At 36.6% G+C, this 18,379-nt stretch overlaps 2 protein-coding genes across 5 annotated transcripts in view; one reads left to right on the top strand and one right to left on the bottom strand.

Moving 5' to 3' along the window:
* Window positions 1-12,256, bottom strand: part of LOC124162838 (general transcription factor 3C polypeptide 1) — a 113,833-nt gene extending 101,577 nt beyond the window's left edge. For all 3 annotated transcript variants that reach the window (XR_006865688.1, XM_046539508.1, XM_046539509.1), the window contains exons 1-8: window positions 11,979-12,256; window positions 11,759-11,848; window positions 11,355-11,548; window positions 10,772-10,914; window positions 7,169-7,415; window positions 2,654-2,893; window positions 1,851-2,019; window positions 903-1,119 (exon numbers count right to left, since the gene is read on the bottom strand). Coding sequence is in view for 2 of the 3 variants with exons in the window: in XM_046539508.1 (XP_046395464.1) it covers window positions 903-1,119; window positions 1,851-2,019; window positions 2,654-2,893; window positions 7,169-7,415; window positions 10,772-10,914; window positions 11,355-11,548; window positions 11,759-11,840 (1,292 nt within the window). In the remaining variant the exon portion in view is untranslated. The remainder of the gene's footprint in view (window positions 1-902; window positions 1,120-1,850; window positions 2,020-2,653; window positions 2,894-7,168; window positions 7,416-10,771; window positions 10,915-11,354; window positions 11,549-11,758; window positions 11,849-11,978) is intronic.
* An 81-nt stretch (window positions 12,257-12,337) lies between these two features.
* LOC124162842 (elongator complex protein 4) lies at window positions 12,338-17,851 on the top strand. 2 transcript variants are annotated; one of them, XM_046539516.1, is made up of 7 exons: window positions 12,338-12,559; window positions 12,714-12,749; window positions 13,046-13,158; window positions 13,247-13,472; window positions 16,120-16,388; window positions 16,465-16,680; window positions 17,623-17,851. In XM_046539516.1, exons 1-7 carry the CDS (start codon window positions 12,421-12,423, stop codon window positions 17,737-17,739), a joined length of 1,116 nt encoding a protein of 371 aa, XP_046395472.1. In that variant the 5' UTR covers window positions 12,338-12,420; the 3' UTR covers window positions 17,740-17,851. The 2 variants fall into 2 exon arrangements, with proteins under 2 accessions (XP_046395472.1, XP_046395471.1); XM_046539515.1 differs by having other exon boundaries at window positions 13,043-13,158.
* The last annotated feature ends 528 nt before the right edge of the window (window positions 17,852-18,379 follow it).

The following is an 18,379-nucleotide window of genomic DNA, read 5'->3' as shown; positions in this document are numbered from 1 at the left end:
AATAAATCTTTGTAAATAAATATTTACAGTTTGTAGTACTTCAGCGCTTCGAAATAGGCAAATTTCGAAGTAAAATAAAAATTATTATTTTAATGAATATTTTTCCAAAAATAACTGAAAAAGAGCGAATGGTATTTCAGGAATTCAGAAACCCTGAGAAAAAATTATCCTGAAGCAAAGGTTTTTTATAATAATTTCAATTCAATAATGTTGCGTTTACGCAACGCTGGGGATTAATGGGTTAAGCTACCGAGGTGTCATTCTTCCCTGTGGAAATTTGAGGACTATACCGGATGAAGTGGTATGGACTGCCGAAAATGTATATGCTGTCACAAGCAGTCCAAATTGTGCACACAGCGCCACAGCCGGAGAGCAAAGCCCGAACTTTGACCAAATAGAGGGGTTGCTCTTGACTAATTTTAAGAATACCATGACTAGCCATGGCAATGTCTTTACGGTATCACCCACTATGCACAAATTGTGCGAAAAATCCAGAGGGAAAAAAAAATATTCCGGTATAGTCCTCAAATTTCCACAGGGAAGAATGATGCCTCTGTAGCTTAACAGGCTAAAGCACTAGGCTGGAAATCAGGGGATTTGGGTTCAAATCCTGGTCAGGGTGAATAACTTTTTCTCTGTTTTTTTTTTGCAGCAGTACATTAATTAAATAAACAGTTAATATACTCCATCTATCATAACCCCAAATGCAATTGCTAGAGAGCCATCTCCGAGAGGGGCAAAAAAAGTGATAGTGTAATTTAGGCTCACAATGAATGAAGTATCAGTGATGTATGGTAATTATGTAAGATTATATTGGTGAAGACATGAAAAAACATGGAAAAATTCCACACCAAGACAGAATACAGCTATATTACACCTTTCATCAGCATGAAAATACTAACCTTGTAACTCTTTGCCTTCCCACATCATGCATGTAGAGGGCAACAAATCCACATTTGACTAGATTGCGACAAATAGTACGAGAGTCAAGTTTTGAAAGACCCATTAGATTTCCCAATTCCACCTTACTGAGGCCTTTGGACCCTGCTTTTTCAAAGAAATCATATGCTTGGCACAATAATGGTCTATCAATTAGAATTTTGCTCTGGTCCAATTGGCCTGCAAAGTAACAAGAGAGGTTAATAAACTATTGTCACAAATCAGAGCAAAAAGAGGCATTATGAATACATATAGTATGTACTTATTTTAACAAAGCAATGCATATGCTAGAATAGCATTTACTGACTATGAGTGCAGATATATGAAGACTGGATGGTTTCCGCAGCTTTTAGACATGCAGATACCATTAATGCTGCATAAAAAATATCTTGGTTAAAAATAATTAGCACTAAAAGAAAATTTTTACAATATGCTATCTCCAATGCTGGATGCATTAATTTAACTCAAAAAGAAATGCAGAAAAGTTTGCTGGTTTCAAAATTGCCTCAATTTTTTTAACAAAATAATTTGTAAAAGGGAATATAATATATTGCTAACTTAATGCATTATCCATCAACACATGAAAATGAATACTTGCATTTTTTTACTGCTCTTTTTGGAGTCTTACCTGAGTACCATTCTGTCTGTACCTATCACGAGTGACAGCAAAAATGTCTTTTAGCATAGAATTGCTCATATACTGCCTATGATACCAAACTACACTAGGTCACAATCAAAAATTATGGAGAAAATCATAAATAATGCCATAAATTCTAAAAATTGTGTGATAGATATAAAAGATATGAAGTAACGAAAATTTTTACTTGCAGAAATTAAAGAGCCTTAGTTATGCCCTAAGGTGCCAAGTTCTAATATAATAAATAAAAATAAAGAGCATGATAGGAACTGACCACTGTATAAGTCCTCTTCTTCCTCTCCTTCCTCCTTGGACCATACTTCTTCAACATCAACATCAGGGTTAATCAGCTGCACGACCCTTACCTGTCTCTCCCGGTCAAATGCCTTCAATTTCCACTCGGAGTCATTAGCTTCTGGATACACAGTTCTGTACGGCAATTTCTAAAATAAATAAAATAACATGATGGACATTACATCATGGATATAATGTTCTGAAAGGCAACTTCTGGAGAAAATTCAATGATAAAAATCTATGAGCAATGACACCATTGAAATGAAGTTGTAAAAAATTAATATCAATTATGTAGCTACAGGCTACCCAAATAAACGTGATACACTAAGGCATAAATAACATTTTTCTGTAGTTCCCAATTCAATTCCACAAGCATCATCATGACCTTGATGTTTCCTTGTGTAGCTGTGGTCCCGAGTTTGCTGATAAGTGTTTGCATTAAACACTAGAAGGACCTCAACAGTGATTTTAAAAGGTAGCCACAACTACATATTGCTACTCCCTCACACAGTTTAATGTGAAAAATATGCTCAAAGACCGAGACCTTTGTCAATTCTGGCTCTCATACAGAAATATGGAAAGGAAAAAATGTAACACTGAGAGACCTCTACAAAACTTAAGTAACAATTAGTTACTGACAAGGATAAAAGTAATCCAACTACAAAATAATAACCGATTCCTATGCCAAAATAACAGCCAAATGTAGCTTTAAAATGTAAGAAGGCTGTCTAATTGGTGGAGCTGAAATCTATTTCAATGAAATACCACATGACCATCACTTACCACGTCACTCCTCACAAATTTCTGAAACTCTGCTGTTTTGGTCAATTTTTTAAGAGAGTAAACAATTCCAAGAATTTGTCTAATTTCTTCATATTCTGCAAAATACCCAGGTTGAGCTTTCAGTATCTCCACAACCTTTTTAGTCAGCACCAATACTTTTGGTCTCCTTAGAACATAAAATCTGGCCAGATGCAAAAGGCTTCCACTGGAATTTTGACCGCCACTTTTGATATGGAAAATCTGTAGATAAAAATAATAAGACTTGAAGTACTTATGTAATATGAACATCACATAGAGTCCAAGCACATTATGCTATGTATTACATTTTAATAATAAATTTAACAGAAGTAATTCTCTATTTTGAAACTCAATTGGCATTACACAAGAACATTATTGTCTGCACAAACAAATTCACTTCTGATGATGCAAATTAAAATTCTGTATCTCTAGCCTGGGGCACATAATAATTCCACATGGTGACATTTTTATTCGGTAGTTGGCAATGCCACAGTATTTTTAAACTAAAAACGCCTATCAGCCATTAACCCTTTCAAGACAGAGGAGTTCTTTCCTTAGCGTGACTGCTGGAATGAGCCCTAAGAGACTCTACCATCCCCTCTGTACGGAGAATTTTTGCAGGACATTAAGAAGGGTCTTGCAGATAATCACACACTTTTACGCCAACTTTTTTTGACGCTTCCTAGCAGGGACTGCATTATCTCGGACTGCAAGTGTAGTTGGGCTCCCTCCTTTCTGGGTTTATAACTCTACCAGCAGCATTGGTTCGCAGTCAACTCATGCTTTGTTTATATGAATTAGCTATACAGATGATTGTTGGCTGCACATAAATTGCAGACTTTGAATTAAATTCCTCATTTTATTCTGAGAATTGTTAAATTTTGAATGAAGCTCTACTGTCAGTATTAACGGATTTAATGCATCAACAATTTCCATGTTGATGTTTATACTAAAATCAAGATATAAGCTAATATGTATTTATGGTAGAATTTCATTTCAAATTTGTAAATGTTGTTCAAAGACAGAGAATTCAATTCTTAGTTTATATTTTTTGAGAAAGGAACAAATATTTATTTCAAAAACTGACTGAATGAACAATGGTATGAACCTGGTCCCTGACCATAAAAAGGGGTACTACAAGACGAGGGGTCAAGGTACCTGCTCCTGGATTTCGAGGGTACAGCCTAAGTCCTGCTGTGTCCTGAAACTAAGACATCGCGAACCCGCAACTGTCACAAAATCAGGAGAGCAAGGAAAAGTATATTTTCACCTGCGTAAGAAAATCTCAGACAAAAATTTGCAGCTTTCATCTCCCGCATCAAGAAATGTCCCATCCTGTCCTATTTTCATCGTCTGTAACAAAAGGGTTAATAATATTTCAGAATAAAAAAGCCCCTTCACCATCTTACGTAATGGACCTCATAGAGATTTTTGCTCTTATAACTGAAGGAACTTAAACCCAGAGTGTACCTAAATCATCTAAATATTTTTCAAAAACTTTTTTCCAGACTTAAAACAATTATGGGACCAAATTAGTTACATAACCTCCCTTTGGAAAGGAAAAATATTTCTGAAAGCATTTCCAGGCAAGGAGAATCGCCCACAATATTATCCTCAGGAGTTCCAGCTACTCCACTCGTTTTTATATCATGACATGAAGGAATTCTCTTGGGATAAATATTCCGGAGGTAAACTAATCCCCTCATTCAAATCTCCATCACCCTGAAAACATTACAATGAGGTCCTTTATATTAGGAGTTTTTCAACAGGGTTCCCACTCTACCTAAATAATGAAATTCAAGTTTTTTTCCAGGTTTTCACATTTTATTCAGGTTTTCACGGTCTCAATGCTGTCAAATTCACAGTCCATTTGTAAGTCAACAATAGGACAATCACCGGCCGTATATTAACTAAAATTAACGTACGCGACAGACGCCGTGAATGTAAACGCAGCAATGAAAAGTGATATCTGTTATGACGTCAACTATCGTCTGGAAAATTCAGGGCCAACTAAAGGCCCAACCCAACCGCGCTCTTGCTCGCACGCCGATTACCATGGCCTCCTTTAATATGCGAATGCCCTTAGGACCTTCTTCCGTCTGAACACCGGAAGTCGTTTTTTAATTCCTCGCCGAGAGCTTGTTTTTTGCGCACGTTGTTATTATCGCACATTTGCTGTACTGCAGTAACCAAATATCCCTTATTACCAAATCTTTTTGAGATCGAGGAAAATATTTATTAAAATTGTTTATAGAGTGTAATAAATCAATAAATCAGTTTCATATAATTATAATGCACTAGGTTTGAAATATATAAAGACAAAATAAATACCTGCTGAAAAAAGCTATTTTCACTTTCACTTTATTATTCACATAAATTCAAACGAGGTGAGCGCAGTCTATTGAGAGATATTGCCATAAATTGAAAGCCTATTTGCCGTAGAAATGTTTCCTTAAGTAAAATTCCAATGGCAAACTCATATTTCGAAGAATATGGCATATGCCCTAATTTTGTGTGGGAATCGAACTTTGAGTCACGAATCAGATAATTTTCGTAAATGGTTCATTCTGGGTCCATTAGAAATGCAAGCTTCATTCGTCCTTTTTCGAACACAAGTCCATCCCAAGCTATCACTGAAATTGAAACGCTTAGACAAAATAACAGACTTCCGCCATTAAAATGGAAAATATCGGTCAATGTGTCGTCATATAGTACGGACCAATTACTACACTTCGAATATTCGTGTGTAGAGAAATGCGTAGACTAAGAGTCTGCGCGTGCCTCACCTTGAAACAAGATTAACATATCGAATTTGATCAGTCAATTGTAGTAATGTTATCAAGATTGAGATATTTATAAGGTTTCATGGCGAAATTCACGGCTTTTACCAGGTTTTTTCATGGTAGACGAAATTCACGGCTTATTCACGGTTTTAAGGTTTCCACGGTTGAGTGGGAACCCTGTTCAACAAATAACAATTGACTCTGTCGTCAATTTTGCAAGCTATTTTTGATGATTAATCACCAGCCTTAACCCTTTTGCAGATAAGCTAATGATGTCACAAACTCATGCCGAGTTGAATACTGCTCCTCAGCTACTCCTCCACCTTGTCCTTAGGCCTTGAGTGGTGTGTTGCGCACTTGCACATCTTGCATTGAGGGAAGAAGTTGTTATTTCTTCCCACAGTGGAAAGTGCTCCCTGAATGAGTCTATGAACCAGGACTCTAATGCCATCAATTCATCAAAAGGGGGCAGTAACAATCAGGTTTCTTAATTTTTGAAGTTACGAGGGAGTGGTGAAACGGTGAGGATTTTTTATGCATTTAATCTTTCCCTGCCATCTACCAAATAATTTTCATGAATTCATATTTATGGTCGGAGTAATGACCCCATGATACCATAAAAATGTGTAGACATTACAGTTTTAAATTGCCCTCTCTTACTAGATTTTCTTGAAGTACAGAAATAATCTGGTTCTGAAAATTCAAGCATAATTATGGTATTTCTATGTTTTCAATGGTTCATGGACACCCCACTACATACACAAGGAGGAGAAAATTTTTGTCACAAAAATTTGACCAAGGATAGCTGATGCCAGGAGGAACCAAAATTACTAGTAATGTTTAGGTAAAAAATTTACTCTTTTTAAATTACACGAACTTTGTGCCAAGCACGCTGATTGGCATTGAATTTGACCTGCTGGCAGAGGCTCTGAATAACTCATTGCCTTGACCAGGCACGCAGGTAGAAATCAAAGCTAGGGGGTTTTAGGAGCAACTAATACTGGGGGGTATGGAATACGGGAGGTGTGGGTGCCCTCCCCCAGAAAATTTTTATGATAAATGGTTCAAAATGATGAGTTTTACTGCTTTCCGAGGGATATTTTATTAATCCTTTCACTATTCTATAATTAATATTTATCCAATTAAGTAATATGGATTAAATTTTAAAATTTCTCTGAGTTCGGGGGGGGGGGTTATACCCCAACCCCCCTTGCTGCACCACTGACCTTGACTGCCCCACTACTGAGCTAGCCAACTGCCTTAGATACATTGAAATCTCCCACAGGCAAAGCATTTGAGGTCATGAGTTATCCAGAGCCTCTGGCAATAGGACAAACTCAAAACTCTCAGCCAATGGGAGCGCTTGGCGCAAAAGTTTCTGTAGTTTTAAATGGGTGCATTTTCAACCTAAACATAATCAGTAATTTTGGTTCCTACTGGCATCAGCTATCCAGGGTTAAAATGACGTGATATAATTTTTCTCTGCTCTGTATAAAAACAGTAACCTTATCAGGGAGGAGTGCCTAAAATTGAAACATCAATCAACACATTTAGGTACTAAAACAAATATGTATTTATCTAGCAAACAAGTGTTGATTTTTTTAAATAAAAGACATATAAATAAAAATATAATTGAGTTGGTATTCACTAAACGATAACCACCATATACTTACACACTAAATTATAACAGAACTGGTTCTTGTAATCAACATACCTGTTTGGTGATCAGCTTGTGGTTTAATAAGAATTTCCTCAAGTAGAATAAAGTTTTAGGATCGATTCCAATTTGCTGCAGGCTTGTCCTTCCAATTGTTATCTCACCATGATATCTGGATCGTCCAATTCTTTCTAACACGCAGTAGTGTGCAAGTGTTAATTCTATGGTAGGGTCAACATTATCAGCTAGCAATGTATTATTCCTCACTGTCTGACTGGCCACAATAACAAGCCTATTTCCCCACCTTAAACCATGAAAAAGAAATAAAATGAGTTTCCTTTCAGAATAGACATTTAGAGATACGAAAAAATAACAAAAATCACAATCAGGGAGGAAATAAAATATCATCAAAATAGAAGACCTTACTTATTGCATCATCTATACAACATATATAGTAGCAACTGCCATGCACAAGTATTGGGTTTTCCTTCAGATGAACAACAGGATCCAGAGTAATGATAAATAAACAAGGTATCGAGATCAATTTAGTTAAAAACAAAAATGATGCAACAAAAAAATAAGAAACTGATATAGTACATGAAACTACAATACTAGCACACCAATAGCAAGCACCATATTTGTAGTCTTGTTTATAAAGGCACACCTGCAGGGTTGAGTATGCATTAAACAAGGAGTGGTGAATGGCTAGAGCCATCAAGAAAAAAGCAAATGAGATAGTATGTGGAAGAGGCAGACTCATAGCTAAGGTCACTGGCACAATATGAAATGGTAGGGAAGTAATGGTGGATATCCCTGCATTGGCATTAGTCTGCTCTTAACCCATTCAATGCAGGTCTATATGCATATTTCTTACCCAGTGTCGGACTTCAAATTTTCACGTTATCATATCTGTAATTGTGTTTTGAGTTACCATAAACCATTTAAAAATATCAATTAGCATGTTTTACTTCATTTTTCGTAATTAAAAAAAAATGACTTTCATGAATGACGTCCGCTCAGCTGAAAAATCCGTCATTATGCAACCCGCATTTCTTTTTCTTTCGCTGCTAAAATTTTCCTTAATCTTCTGAGAAAATATAATTTTTTGAAGTCTGAATATTGGTAATTGAAATTTATTAGCTTTCAGTGCGTTGTATAAGGAATGAGCAAGAGGTTACCTAATAGTTATCGGCATTATATTTATAAACATATTAATTTTATCCATAACATATCTTTGACTCCTCCCTTTTTTGTAACATTTTTGTCTAGTTCTATTTCAAATTGATAATAGGGCTGTGTTTTCTACTCTGGCTCATTGGTCGCTTTCATAAATTTTGAAGAGGATGAATAGTATTGCTGACAAAATGTTTACATTTTTTTACTGTTGTAACTCGGCTTTCGGAAATATCTTTTGTATTTGACGACCAGCATTTCAATTCATTCACACTAGGACGTGTTGTTACTTATATTTTCGGCTTTTAGTCTCAAAGGGACATTTTCTGCGTGGGCTTTCCTCCCGACATACATAAGCTTGCAGTTGTCCTTAGGACCCTACCCCCTCCATGTTCACTGGATATCACAATATAACCACATAAAAAATTTTTAAAACCATGAACAGAAGAAAAAATTCTTCAAAAAGACGTCAATTCTAAAAAGAAAAGACTAAAGCACTTTCAAATAGAAACTTATTCACCAAAAGTCTCGTAAAAAACACAAAACAAAATTCAAAAATCCATAGAAAAAAGAAAAATTGGCGTAACTAGAAACGGAGCACACTAGACAGAAGCTAGGAACCAACTAAAGAGCGGCGTAGTGGTGGCAAGCGGAGGGGGCTGAGCGTGGTACTGTTAAAACGAATGAGAAAGGACCCAAGGCCGTGTCATTCATGAAAGACATCTGCGCATGTGGCAAGGCGCGGATATCATTCATGAATGACATCCGCACTGAATGGGTTAAGAGAAGGCTCTAAGGCGACCAAACCATAATGTATCATTTGATGGATGGAGTGCTGTACTTGAAGTGCCCACCATAAAACACTGAAGGCACACACTGAAAAATTTCCACCTCTGGCAGGATTTGAAACCGGACCCCTAAGGGTGGGAAATCAGCCAGGTGGGCCAGTGCTTGCTAACACATTATTCAAAAATTTTAAGCGAAGAAGGTACTCAAGGAAAATACCAGGAGACCTAGGAAGATTCCACATTGAATACATAATAGAGATACAAAGATTCAGGAACCCAGTGAAGTATTGCAAAAACTACCCCAGAACGGATATAAACAGTGACCATAACCTAGTCATTATGCAATGCCACCTAAAATTCAAAATGTGAGCTTTCCAAAATTGATAGCAGTGGAGAAATCAGAGGCTTATGAATAGTGGTGCTGCAGAAGATGAATGAGGATCAAATGGATCAACCAAGTAAGTGATGAGGAAGTGCTAAGAAGAGTAGCCTTGTGAAAACCTTGATGACACGACAAAACAACCTATTTTGAGTCCTATCCAGCCATATCTTCGGAGATGATGGGCTGATGATGATAAACGCCAAGGAACAAGTAAATGATAAGCATGGAAAAGGAAGATCATTTATAAAATATATGGAACAGAAGATGGATGTGAAAGAGAAGAAATGCGTAAGCATTATAAGATTAGCTGACAGGAGAATTGAGTGGAGAGGTGAGGCCATATCATAGGGTTTTTGACCAATGATGCTGATGCTAATGTGTGCCAGATTGCGTTGGATTTCTAAAAGAAAATTATCTTAACTATTCTTATTTACCAGACTTGCACGACACAGAATTTGTCAAGTTACCTCCCAGTGCCTAAACAATCACGGAGTTACTTTGTGGGGTTCTTGTATCTGACATAAATATTAATGCGCAGGATTTAGTTATGTTTCAAAGTAAAAATTTACTTAATTTAAATTAGCTTTCTTGAAATTTTACAGTTTCCAAAATAAAAAAATGGTGTGATACTAGCGAGATCCCGTTTCCCCCATGTGAGATTGGATGAGAATTGGCTCAACCCACTCCCCTCCATAATCAACTCACATATTAATGGATGCCCACAAAAGCAGTGTAAACATATGATGCCATTAGGCAACATGTTAGTGCAAACTGCACCACAATGATTTTTCAATGGTCGATGATTCTTCTTCTATGAAATTTGTGCCCAAATATAAACTTGCAATAGAGTCTGTAATGGTAGACTGCTGGCTGGTCTGAGGCTATTTCCATGAAAATTTAAGTGTATTTTCTATTATACTCTATTTACATCTTGTGTTAAATATTTTTTATGGGATTTACAACATGAAGGTCAGGAGCCCAGATTAAAGTCAACATTGGTTCCATGGGTTGGAATCATAGCATTTTGTTTGAAAATGATAAGTTATTTGTTAGTAAAATACAGGTATTTGGGATCAATTGTTTGCATGGGCAATAAAAATTTTATGCAGGCAAGCATAAGGTAAACAAATGCTTCTGGTCTGATAGTTAATCATAAAAATAAAATTTCAAATATAACCTAATTATGCGATCTATGGAAACTTTTAATAACTGGTTTATGATTCTTTCTTCTTAAATAAATAAAAATAGAATGATACATGAGTAAAGATTAATGATATATGGAAGACAACTCAAATATATTAACACAGAAAAACTTACTTTTCAACAGCTTCATCAAGAGTAAGTGTCCTGGCTATAGTATTAACCTTCACTCGGCTATGATAAGTGGAGCATGAGCCTCTGATGCCTCTAACAATATCTTCCATGGGTGCATATGGATACAAATCTTCTGGATCTTCCCCCTATTTATAGAAAATCAATTGGACATCATCAACCCATTCAATGAGGCAGGGTGAGAATCCCTGAATTCAACCCAAATTCAGAGACTGCTAAGCAGTAATTGACGATAGATAAACGCATAACCAGTGAGGAATAATAAATTCATATCACAATCCTCGTCCATCAGGAGGAAAAATTTTTTATGCTTTCGTCACTGGATATATGTCACTATAGCTCTGAATTCAAAGTATTAAGTAAACATCAAGAATTTATGCATGATTCATTAAAATGCCTGCCCTATTGAAACCTTGAAAGCATCTTTAGAAAGATAACAAAAATCCCTGTAATGAGTTGAGTCGCCAGCACAAGATGGAAAATTCACATTTAGCTTCTACGATTTCCAAAGGGTGCACGAACTCAAATCACAACGAAGGTAAACGAACGGGGGAATTTCATTACTCACTGGTTCCACAACAGTACCCATTTCAGCGTCCACATGGTCAAAACGATTAAAGGCAACCAAGTCATTCCTTGGAACTTCCAGCTCAAACAGGGCCACATCTTTCAACCGAGTTACAATTGACCAAACATAGTTTTTAGTGTGACAATCGTTTTGTAGACAAGTGTCAGGTCTTTGCGATAAACGCAACCAGAGTGCTGAAACAGCGACAAAAAAATAAATCATCACCAGTCAGTATTTTAAAGGGGTAGTAGCAAACGTTAAGGTGTATAAATACGAAAAACACTACTTAAATTATTCTAGCGCAACAAAATGAGCAGTATGAATGCTATAAGCCACTTCAAATTAAGCAGTATAAATCTATCAGTGCACAATATGGGCTCAATTAATGACACAACTTTATCTACCTTGTAAAGTGATTCCATCTAGACCTTCTAGCGCTATTTCGTCGAGAACAGCGGATATGTAGTCATGTTTAGGGTAAAACATATTTCCTCCTGCAACATTCAGATCAGATAAAAATAAATGATAATTAGCTGAGCAAAGACTATGCTAACGTAAAATCGGCTTCAATAATATTTTGCATGCATGATACACTGCGACTAATTTCATTAACAGAAAACGTACATTCTGACTTCAAATATGCCGCATGATTTCCAGGGATCTCGAACCAACTGAAGTTTCCCTCGTGTTTATAAAACGAAATTATCCCTGGCAAAATATATTCCCAGACAGCCAACATTGAAATAATTGTTCTCAAATTCGTATGGTTGGTTTTAGTGCTTAAAAGTTAAAGGTCTAAAATCAGGATCGATAGCAAAAATTTATAATAAAACTACGGAAAAGTTATTATATTACGCGCAGTTATACTTCAATAATAGTGTAAAGTGAAAAATGTAACCTCCGTCCCCTGTCTTTCTTCATTCATATATTTTATGTTGGCATTCCGTATGTTTTGAACAGCTTCAAAAACGCTCCAACCACGCTCACTTAACCCACGCTGACTTAACCCTTGGGTCTACGAGCATGTGGAGGTGATGTAGATGTGAGTGTAGCTTGGCATGAAGATATGGCTAAACCTAAGGAAGGAGTCTCAAGTTTTCAGAGGGCGAACTTAAAGCGTCCCTGCATTCCAGGGACTCGATTGTCTCTTCGTAATGCTCAGCTTTTAGTTTCCTCAGGAATACCCAGCTTTGACAACTTTATTGGTAAACACATCCGCCTTAGTTCCTCCTAGATATTTAGGTGTTTTGGGCCAATTTTATTTTCTATGTAGAGAGAATGACCACCACTATAGTTAATATTTGTTGGTTACTAGTCTGAGTGTATGCCTATAATTATACATGCTTATATTGTTTTCAGGAGGTGGCCTGCCAGTTGGAACCATATATTGCATTGGTAAGGGAAGTTTTCCTTTCGTTCCTTTGAATACTCTTAAGATTCTCTTGCCAACATGTACAGTATTGGCGCATGACACTGGTGGAAGTGGTTGCGGAGAATTAGTTGGCCAGAGGCTACAAAAACTGCTAATTACTCTTCGCATAATGGGAGAACCCTTGTAACTTTAATTACTTGAATGAATGATATTATGCTGTTGTCAATGTTGTTGAAAGCGAACAATCTTTCATTGAAATTAATTTATTAACTTTTAGCTGTTAAATTCATATTGCCATGTATTTTTTTCATGCCAGAAGAGGACGTTTCCGGAGTTTTTTCAACGTTGATGCTGAAGCATTTCGTAGCAGAAGGTGTTTTAAATGGTCATTTCATCACCCTGGCTTCACAAAATGCACAACCTCAAGAACTAGTAGGAAAAAATTTGGCCTTTTTAATCTTTACATGTCCATGAAATCATTCATTACCATGTTAAAGATTTGGTATTTATTTATTTCAAGGTCAAGGAATTACCAACTCCAGTGGTTGACTCAATTGCATCGCATACCAATAGTGACCAAATGAAAATAGCTTGGAGATACGAGGGTCTTAATCCTAATGAAGGGAGTAACAGTAAGGCTTCATTTGGGCACATATTTGATACATCCAAAGTCATGGACATAGAAACTCTTGACTTAGGCAGAATTTCTTATTGGGACCCTTCGGAAGATGTCTTAAATGCTAGTGGTAAGGTATAACATATATCAGTATAATTTAGTATGGGAAAATGTTTGAAATGAAATATGCTTCTCAATAATCTTTGTGTCTCCAATTAATCTATTAAGCCTGAACCGTTCATGCCTCCTATTATTATTCTACCGATTAAGGGAGGTTTGAATGGAGTATGTATGAAGTATTCAAGCAGTATCCCCTTACTTCATAGACTTACCTCTTTTATTAACAGTATGGCTTACTTTCATTAATTCTATCTAAAAATCCTCCTTTCTTTCTCCCTCTTTTACACAACAGTCTACCCTCTAATACTGTTTTCAAAATCCCCTCCCAACTGAGTACGCACTCCATCCATGCCTCCTGCCTCCTCTGTATCACATCTAGAAGCTGACTCTCCTCACCTACCATGTCCAGCACTTCATCATTCCTCCGCCTGTCCATCCACTTCACCTTCTCCATTCTCCTCCAGTCACACATGTTGAACACCTCTAGTCTTTTCTTGCCCTCCCTCTTCTGTATCCATTTTTGCACTCCGTAAAGCACTACACACTAGATCAGACACTTGACTAGCCTTTTCTTTCAACTCTAACATAACCACCATCTCATCGGCTACTATTTATTTATGAACGCCTCCACGGTGAATCATAATAGCACTTAATTGTTATATCATGAGTAAAGTATGTACTTCATAGCTTAGGTACCTCCTCAATCTGGCCTATAGTTTAGCCTGTTGAATAAAAGAAATGAAATTGGGAAGACTGGCAGGATTTGTAGAGAAGGCAAAGTTATGATTCCCATTCTTCCTGCTTAATTCTTGGAGTATCACTTGCGACTATAATCACTTAATTGGTCCAAAACTACGGAGCCATTCCTCACTCAGAGGGTGATGGTAGAGCGGATAGGCGGGTTGTAAATCCTCCACCACAGCATCAGGCAAGACAATGGTCAACAGGGGCCTATGACACTGAGGGTCAAATTTTGCCTTTGTCTAAGCTGGCTATTTCAATGCAAATGTTCAGTGGGGTATAGTAATTGCCCCAACTGACCATTTTGATCCCCCAATTGAGGGCTGACTATTTCTTCCACGAGTGGAGTGTCTCTTGTATAATTCAGTGATGGCTTGTCTTTCAACTACATCCCCAACTCATAAGATTGCAGTTGATCAATTAGAAGCCAAGAATAATCAGGGTTAAGAAAACTGTGCAATATATTCAATGGTTTGTCTTGTGAGAGCCTTTATTTTAATTTTTATTCATGTTTTTCATGATGATTAGACATTTGCTTAGCATTTCACAACTTCTCTGAGTGCATTTAATACAGGTTTCTTTTCAAGCACTTCTGATAATTTAGAAAATTATAGGTCACTTTTAACTCTTTTTGAAATTAATTTAGTGCATAATAAGGAAAGTAATTTAATGAAAATAATCCTGAAATTGATTTAGCCAGTATTGAGTGCTGGCCCTCCCAAATGAAACCTCAGGAATTATCTTGAACACTATATTGTTGGCCAGTTCTACATGACTGAAGACCCAACTGAAACATTCTAAAGATCCCATTGCACTTTCTCCTGGTTCACCATCAAATCTTAATGGTGTGCTGCAGCCAAAAGAATTTCTAAGAACTAATTGCGTATGAAGGGAGACCTGGATGTCGGAAGGTATTACCTCTGAAACAAAGCAGATGAAATCACTGTTACTCCCTCATCCTTCTCACGATGTATTGAATGAACATAATCTCATAAATCTTTCTATAGTTCATCTAATGTGCCGTTTGTCTTAAACCCAAATCTACTACCAACATCAATCACATCTTATATGTCAACTCATTTCTTCAACTCGTTCCAACAGCTATCTTAGCTGCCATCTCTCACAATCCCTTTTGTTACTGTACCTCGAAAATATGCTTTGGAACCATTAAAACATTAGTACAGGCCCGGGAAGTGTGGTGGCGGTTGGATTGGTAGAATGTAAAACGATTGAAAAAAAATACATATAATTTATTAGCATCAAAAAGGAATGGTTGTTAGTTGTCCCTGGCTAAAGGAAAGCAAGGAGACTCAAGATATAGTGAATGATAGCAAGTTTGGTATGTTGCTACCTTGGTTGTGGATATAGCGGTAGTCTTCAAGAGGTACTATGGGTCTACCTCTCAGGAGCATATCTCTATTAGCATCAAACACTCAATGAGAGCATCATCAATAAATATCCCTTGCTTGTGGAACAACGTGGATTTGTAGGTCTTGGGCCCATTTGCCCCTTGGTGTCAGGTGTCCTATTCACTGGTGTCTAGCTCGGTACTTTGGTGGAGGATTACACCACCCACCTTGCTGATCTATCGATACCCTCTGAGTGAGGGATGGCTTTGTATTGTGGCTTTTCATATAGGCATTTTTTTTAAAGTATGTAGTATTTTTATGGATTTTGCAGATTTGTGCCTCCTATTTATGTATATATGTAGTAACTTTTCTGCTTCATGTATTGGTGACTGAGTTCTGAAACTTTTGGGTTTTGCTCTTAAATAGTACGTTTTTTAACTGGATTGGGTCTCTGAAGTTGATGTTTACATTTTAAATCTATCAATGTGGCAGGAGTGTTAATTGTGCTACTGTGTATCCTGTTTTTGCTTGAACTATATTCTCATGGAAATTTCTTTCTTTCTTTAGATTCCTCACTAGGCCCTTACTTGAATCTCCTGAAATTCATTAGTCGACAAATTGAGGCATGTGTTTGTAAAGTTGAAAGTAAATCAGATAAAAAGAATATCATCAGGATAGCTCTGCACTGTGTTGCCTCTCCACTTTGGCAAGAGACGTCAAGTATGTCATCAAAGCAAATGTTGCCTCAATTCTTGAAATTTATGTATTGCCTGAAATCAATTGTAAGATCTTCATATGCAGTCTGCATGGTGACTGTCCCAGTTCATTTATTCAGGGTAAGCAATAGCTACACTTCTCCTGAGAACTTGATATTTTTATTTTCTTTCATTGTATGTAACTCTCTTTTTACAGGATCCCTGCACAGTTCATAGGTTGCGGCATGTTGTAGATATCAGTGCTCATGTTGAGTCATTCATGGATGCCGAAGATGAGACAAATGAGGCATACAAAGAGTATTCTGGCTTGTTTCATTTCAAGAAACTTTTTTCCATCAATACCATTGTGCCCCATCCATCTGAAGGATTGGATTTAGCATTTAAGCTCAGGAGGAAAAGATTCATAATTGAGGTATTGGCTTTTTTTTAATGAAAATACATGCTTTTCACATTTTAATTAAGACTGTATGTGATAATTTTAAATGTGCTCTTCAATGGTCTAGAGAGATGATACTATTTCTGACGGTCACATAATATGCAAAGTGATTTAAATAGCTCCTTAGAATATTTTTTTTTAAGTTCAAACTTTTAAGTGCCTATTATTTAATTGCAGAATCTATAACTTTTAACCACTCATATGCATCAAAATCAAAAATTAATTATAATCTAAGATCATGAGTTGTTGATGGTCAATGACTCTTAAAATATAGAGGTATTCCTTTCTTCAGCACTAGTTTATCCACCAGAATTTACCACCCTCCAAAACAACCCTATTGTTGTACAGAATGCTTACTATACTCTTATGGTCAATGGTCATGATTCCTTGACAACTCTTCATGTACTTTTTGTCATCAGAGGTAAATATTTGTCCTCAATGTGGTCAATGAATCAAGTCATCGGTAGCCATGCCAAAATCAGAACAAAGCTATTGATAAGCATTCACATCTCTTCACTCTAGGGCAGACAGCATCTACTATTTGTCAGGAAGTCATCAATTTCTTCAACACCACTCTTGTATCAGATTATGTTGCTTCAGCTTTTCAGCCTTTCCAAAATGTCGCACCCATTTTTCTTTACTTTTCTCAACTGTGCCTATGATTTCATCAAACAGTCCAAAATCCACCCCTCAATCTCTCAATATATTGCTGATAAATTCTACATAATATTTTTATAAGAATAAAGACCAATTAAGATTCATATGGAAGGCTGTTACTTACTGTTTATTGTGACTATCCAGCTTAGAGTGATTTTAAATAGATGTTTAGAGTTGCATAAGTATGGGTCATCTTTTGGCTCTCATTTTCTAAATTTTAAGCTCTCTGATAATAATTAGTCTAATAAATTTTAATTACAGAAACTCTGCTTGCCACCTGATCTGTCCAGCAGTGAATCCAGCTCCTCACTTGGCTGTGCAAGTTCTGTGTTGAAAAATCCTTCGAGCAAGAGAGGATGTGGCAGCCTTGACTTTTAATATTCATGAAACTAAGAAAGAATAATTGGGTAACATTTTTATGGCGTGAAGATTTCAATGTATGTATATATCTTATTTTTATTGAAATAATATATGTATAAAGTTGTTAAAACTTCCACTTATTTGTGGTCTAAGTACAACACGCAATTCTTGGAAGTGCCAAACAAAGTTACAACCCTCTTTTCTCACCTACGTTTTGTGATTGAAAGCTCTTCGTGACTTTTCTGGAAATCTTCTTTCTTGACATACTTGATATCATCAGCAAAAGGAAGAAAATCAATCAATGCATTCTGCTAACATTAATGAAGGTATTGAGAGATAGTTACCCTGGAAGTGATCCTCAAAGCACAATAGACAGCACATGGGACGTCTTTAAGAATTCCTCATCGTGCCAAACAGCAAGCTTTCAAAATGGAAGTAGTTCTTCATCCTATACAAAAGTGAAGGTCCTATGCCATACCTTCTACCCAGTGCCGGATTTACCCAATTTGGGTAAATCCGGCTCTGTTACGCTATAGGCACCTTTCCATTGAGCCTCCCCTCCCCGAGTTTTACGATAAGGCATAGCTACTTGCATGAGATAAGGTTTGGAAAAAAGGAATAAATATATATGGCTGACAGCATAAGTTTTTGCCTGAAT

This window comes from Ischnura elegans, chromosome 7 (genome assembly GCF_921293095.1).
Source record: "Ischnura elegans chromosome 7, ioIscEleg1.1, whole genome shotgun sequence".
NCBI lineage: Eukaryota > Metazoa > Arthropoda > Insecta > Odonata > Coenagrionidae > Ischnura > Ischnura elegans.
The sequence above is the reverse complement of the archived record's forward strand: the minus strand, read 5'-3'. Positions and strand labels throughout refer to the sequence as shown.

Coding starts and splice junctions, on each gene's coding strand:
- LOC124162842 (XM_046539515.1), top strand. CDS start 12,421: ATGGCTAAACCTAAGGAAGGAGTCTCAAGTTTTCAGAGGGCGAACTTA. Junction 13,473..16,119: donor AGATGTCTTAAATGCTAGTG/GTAAGGTATAAC, acceptor TTCTTTCTTTAG/ATTCCTCACTAGGCCCTTAC. Junction 16,389..16,464: donor TCCCAGTTCATTTATTCAGG/GTAAGCAATAGC, acceptor CTCTTTTTACAG/GATCCCTGCACAGTTCATAG.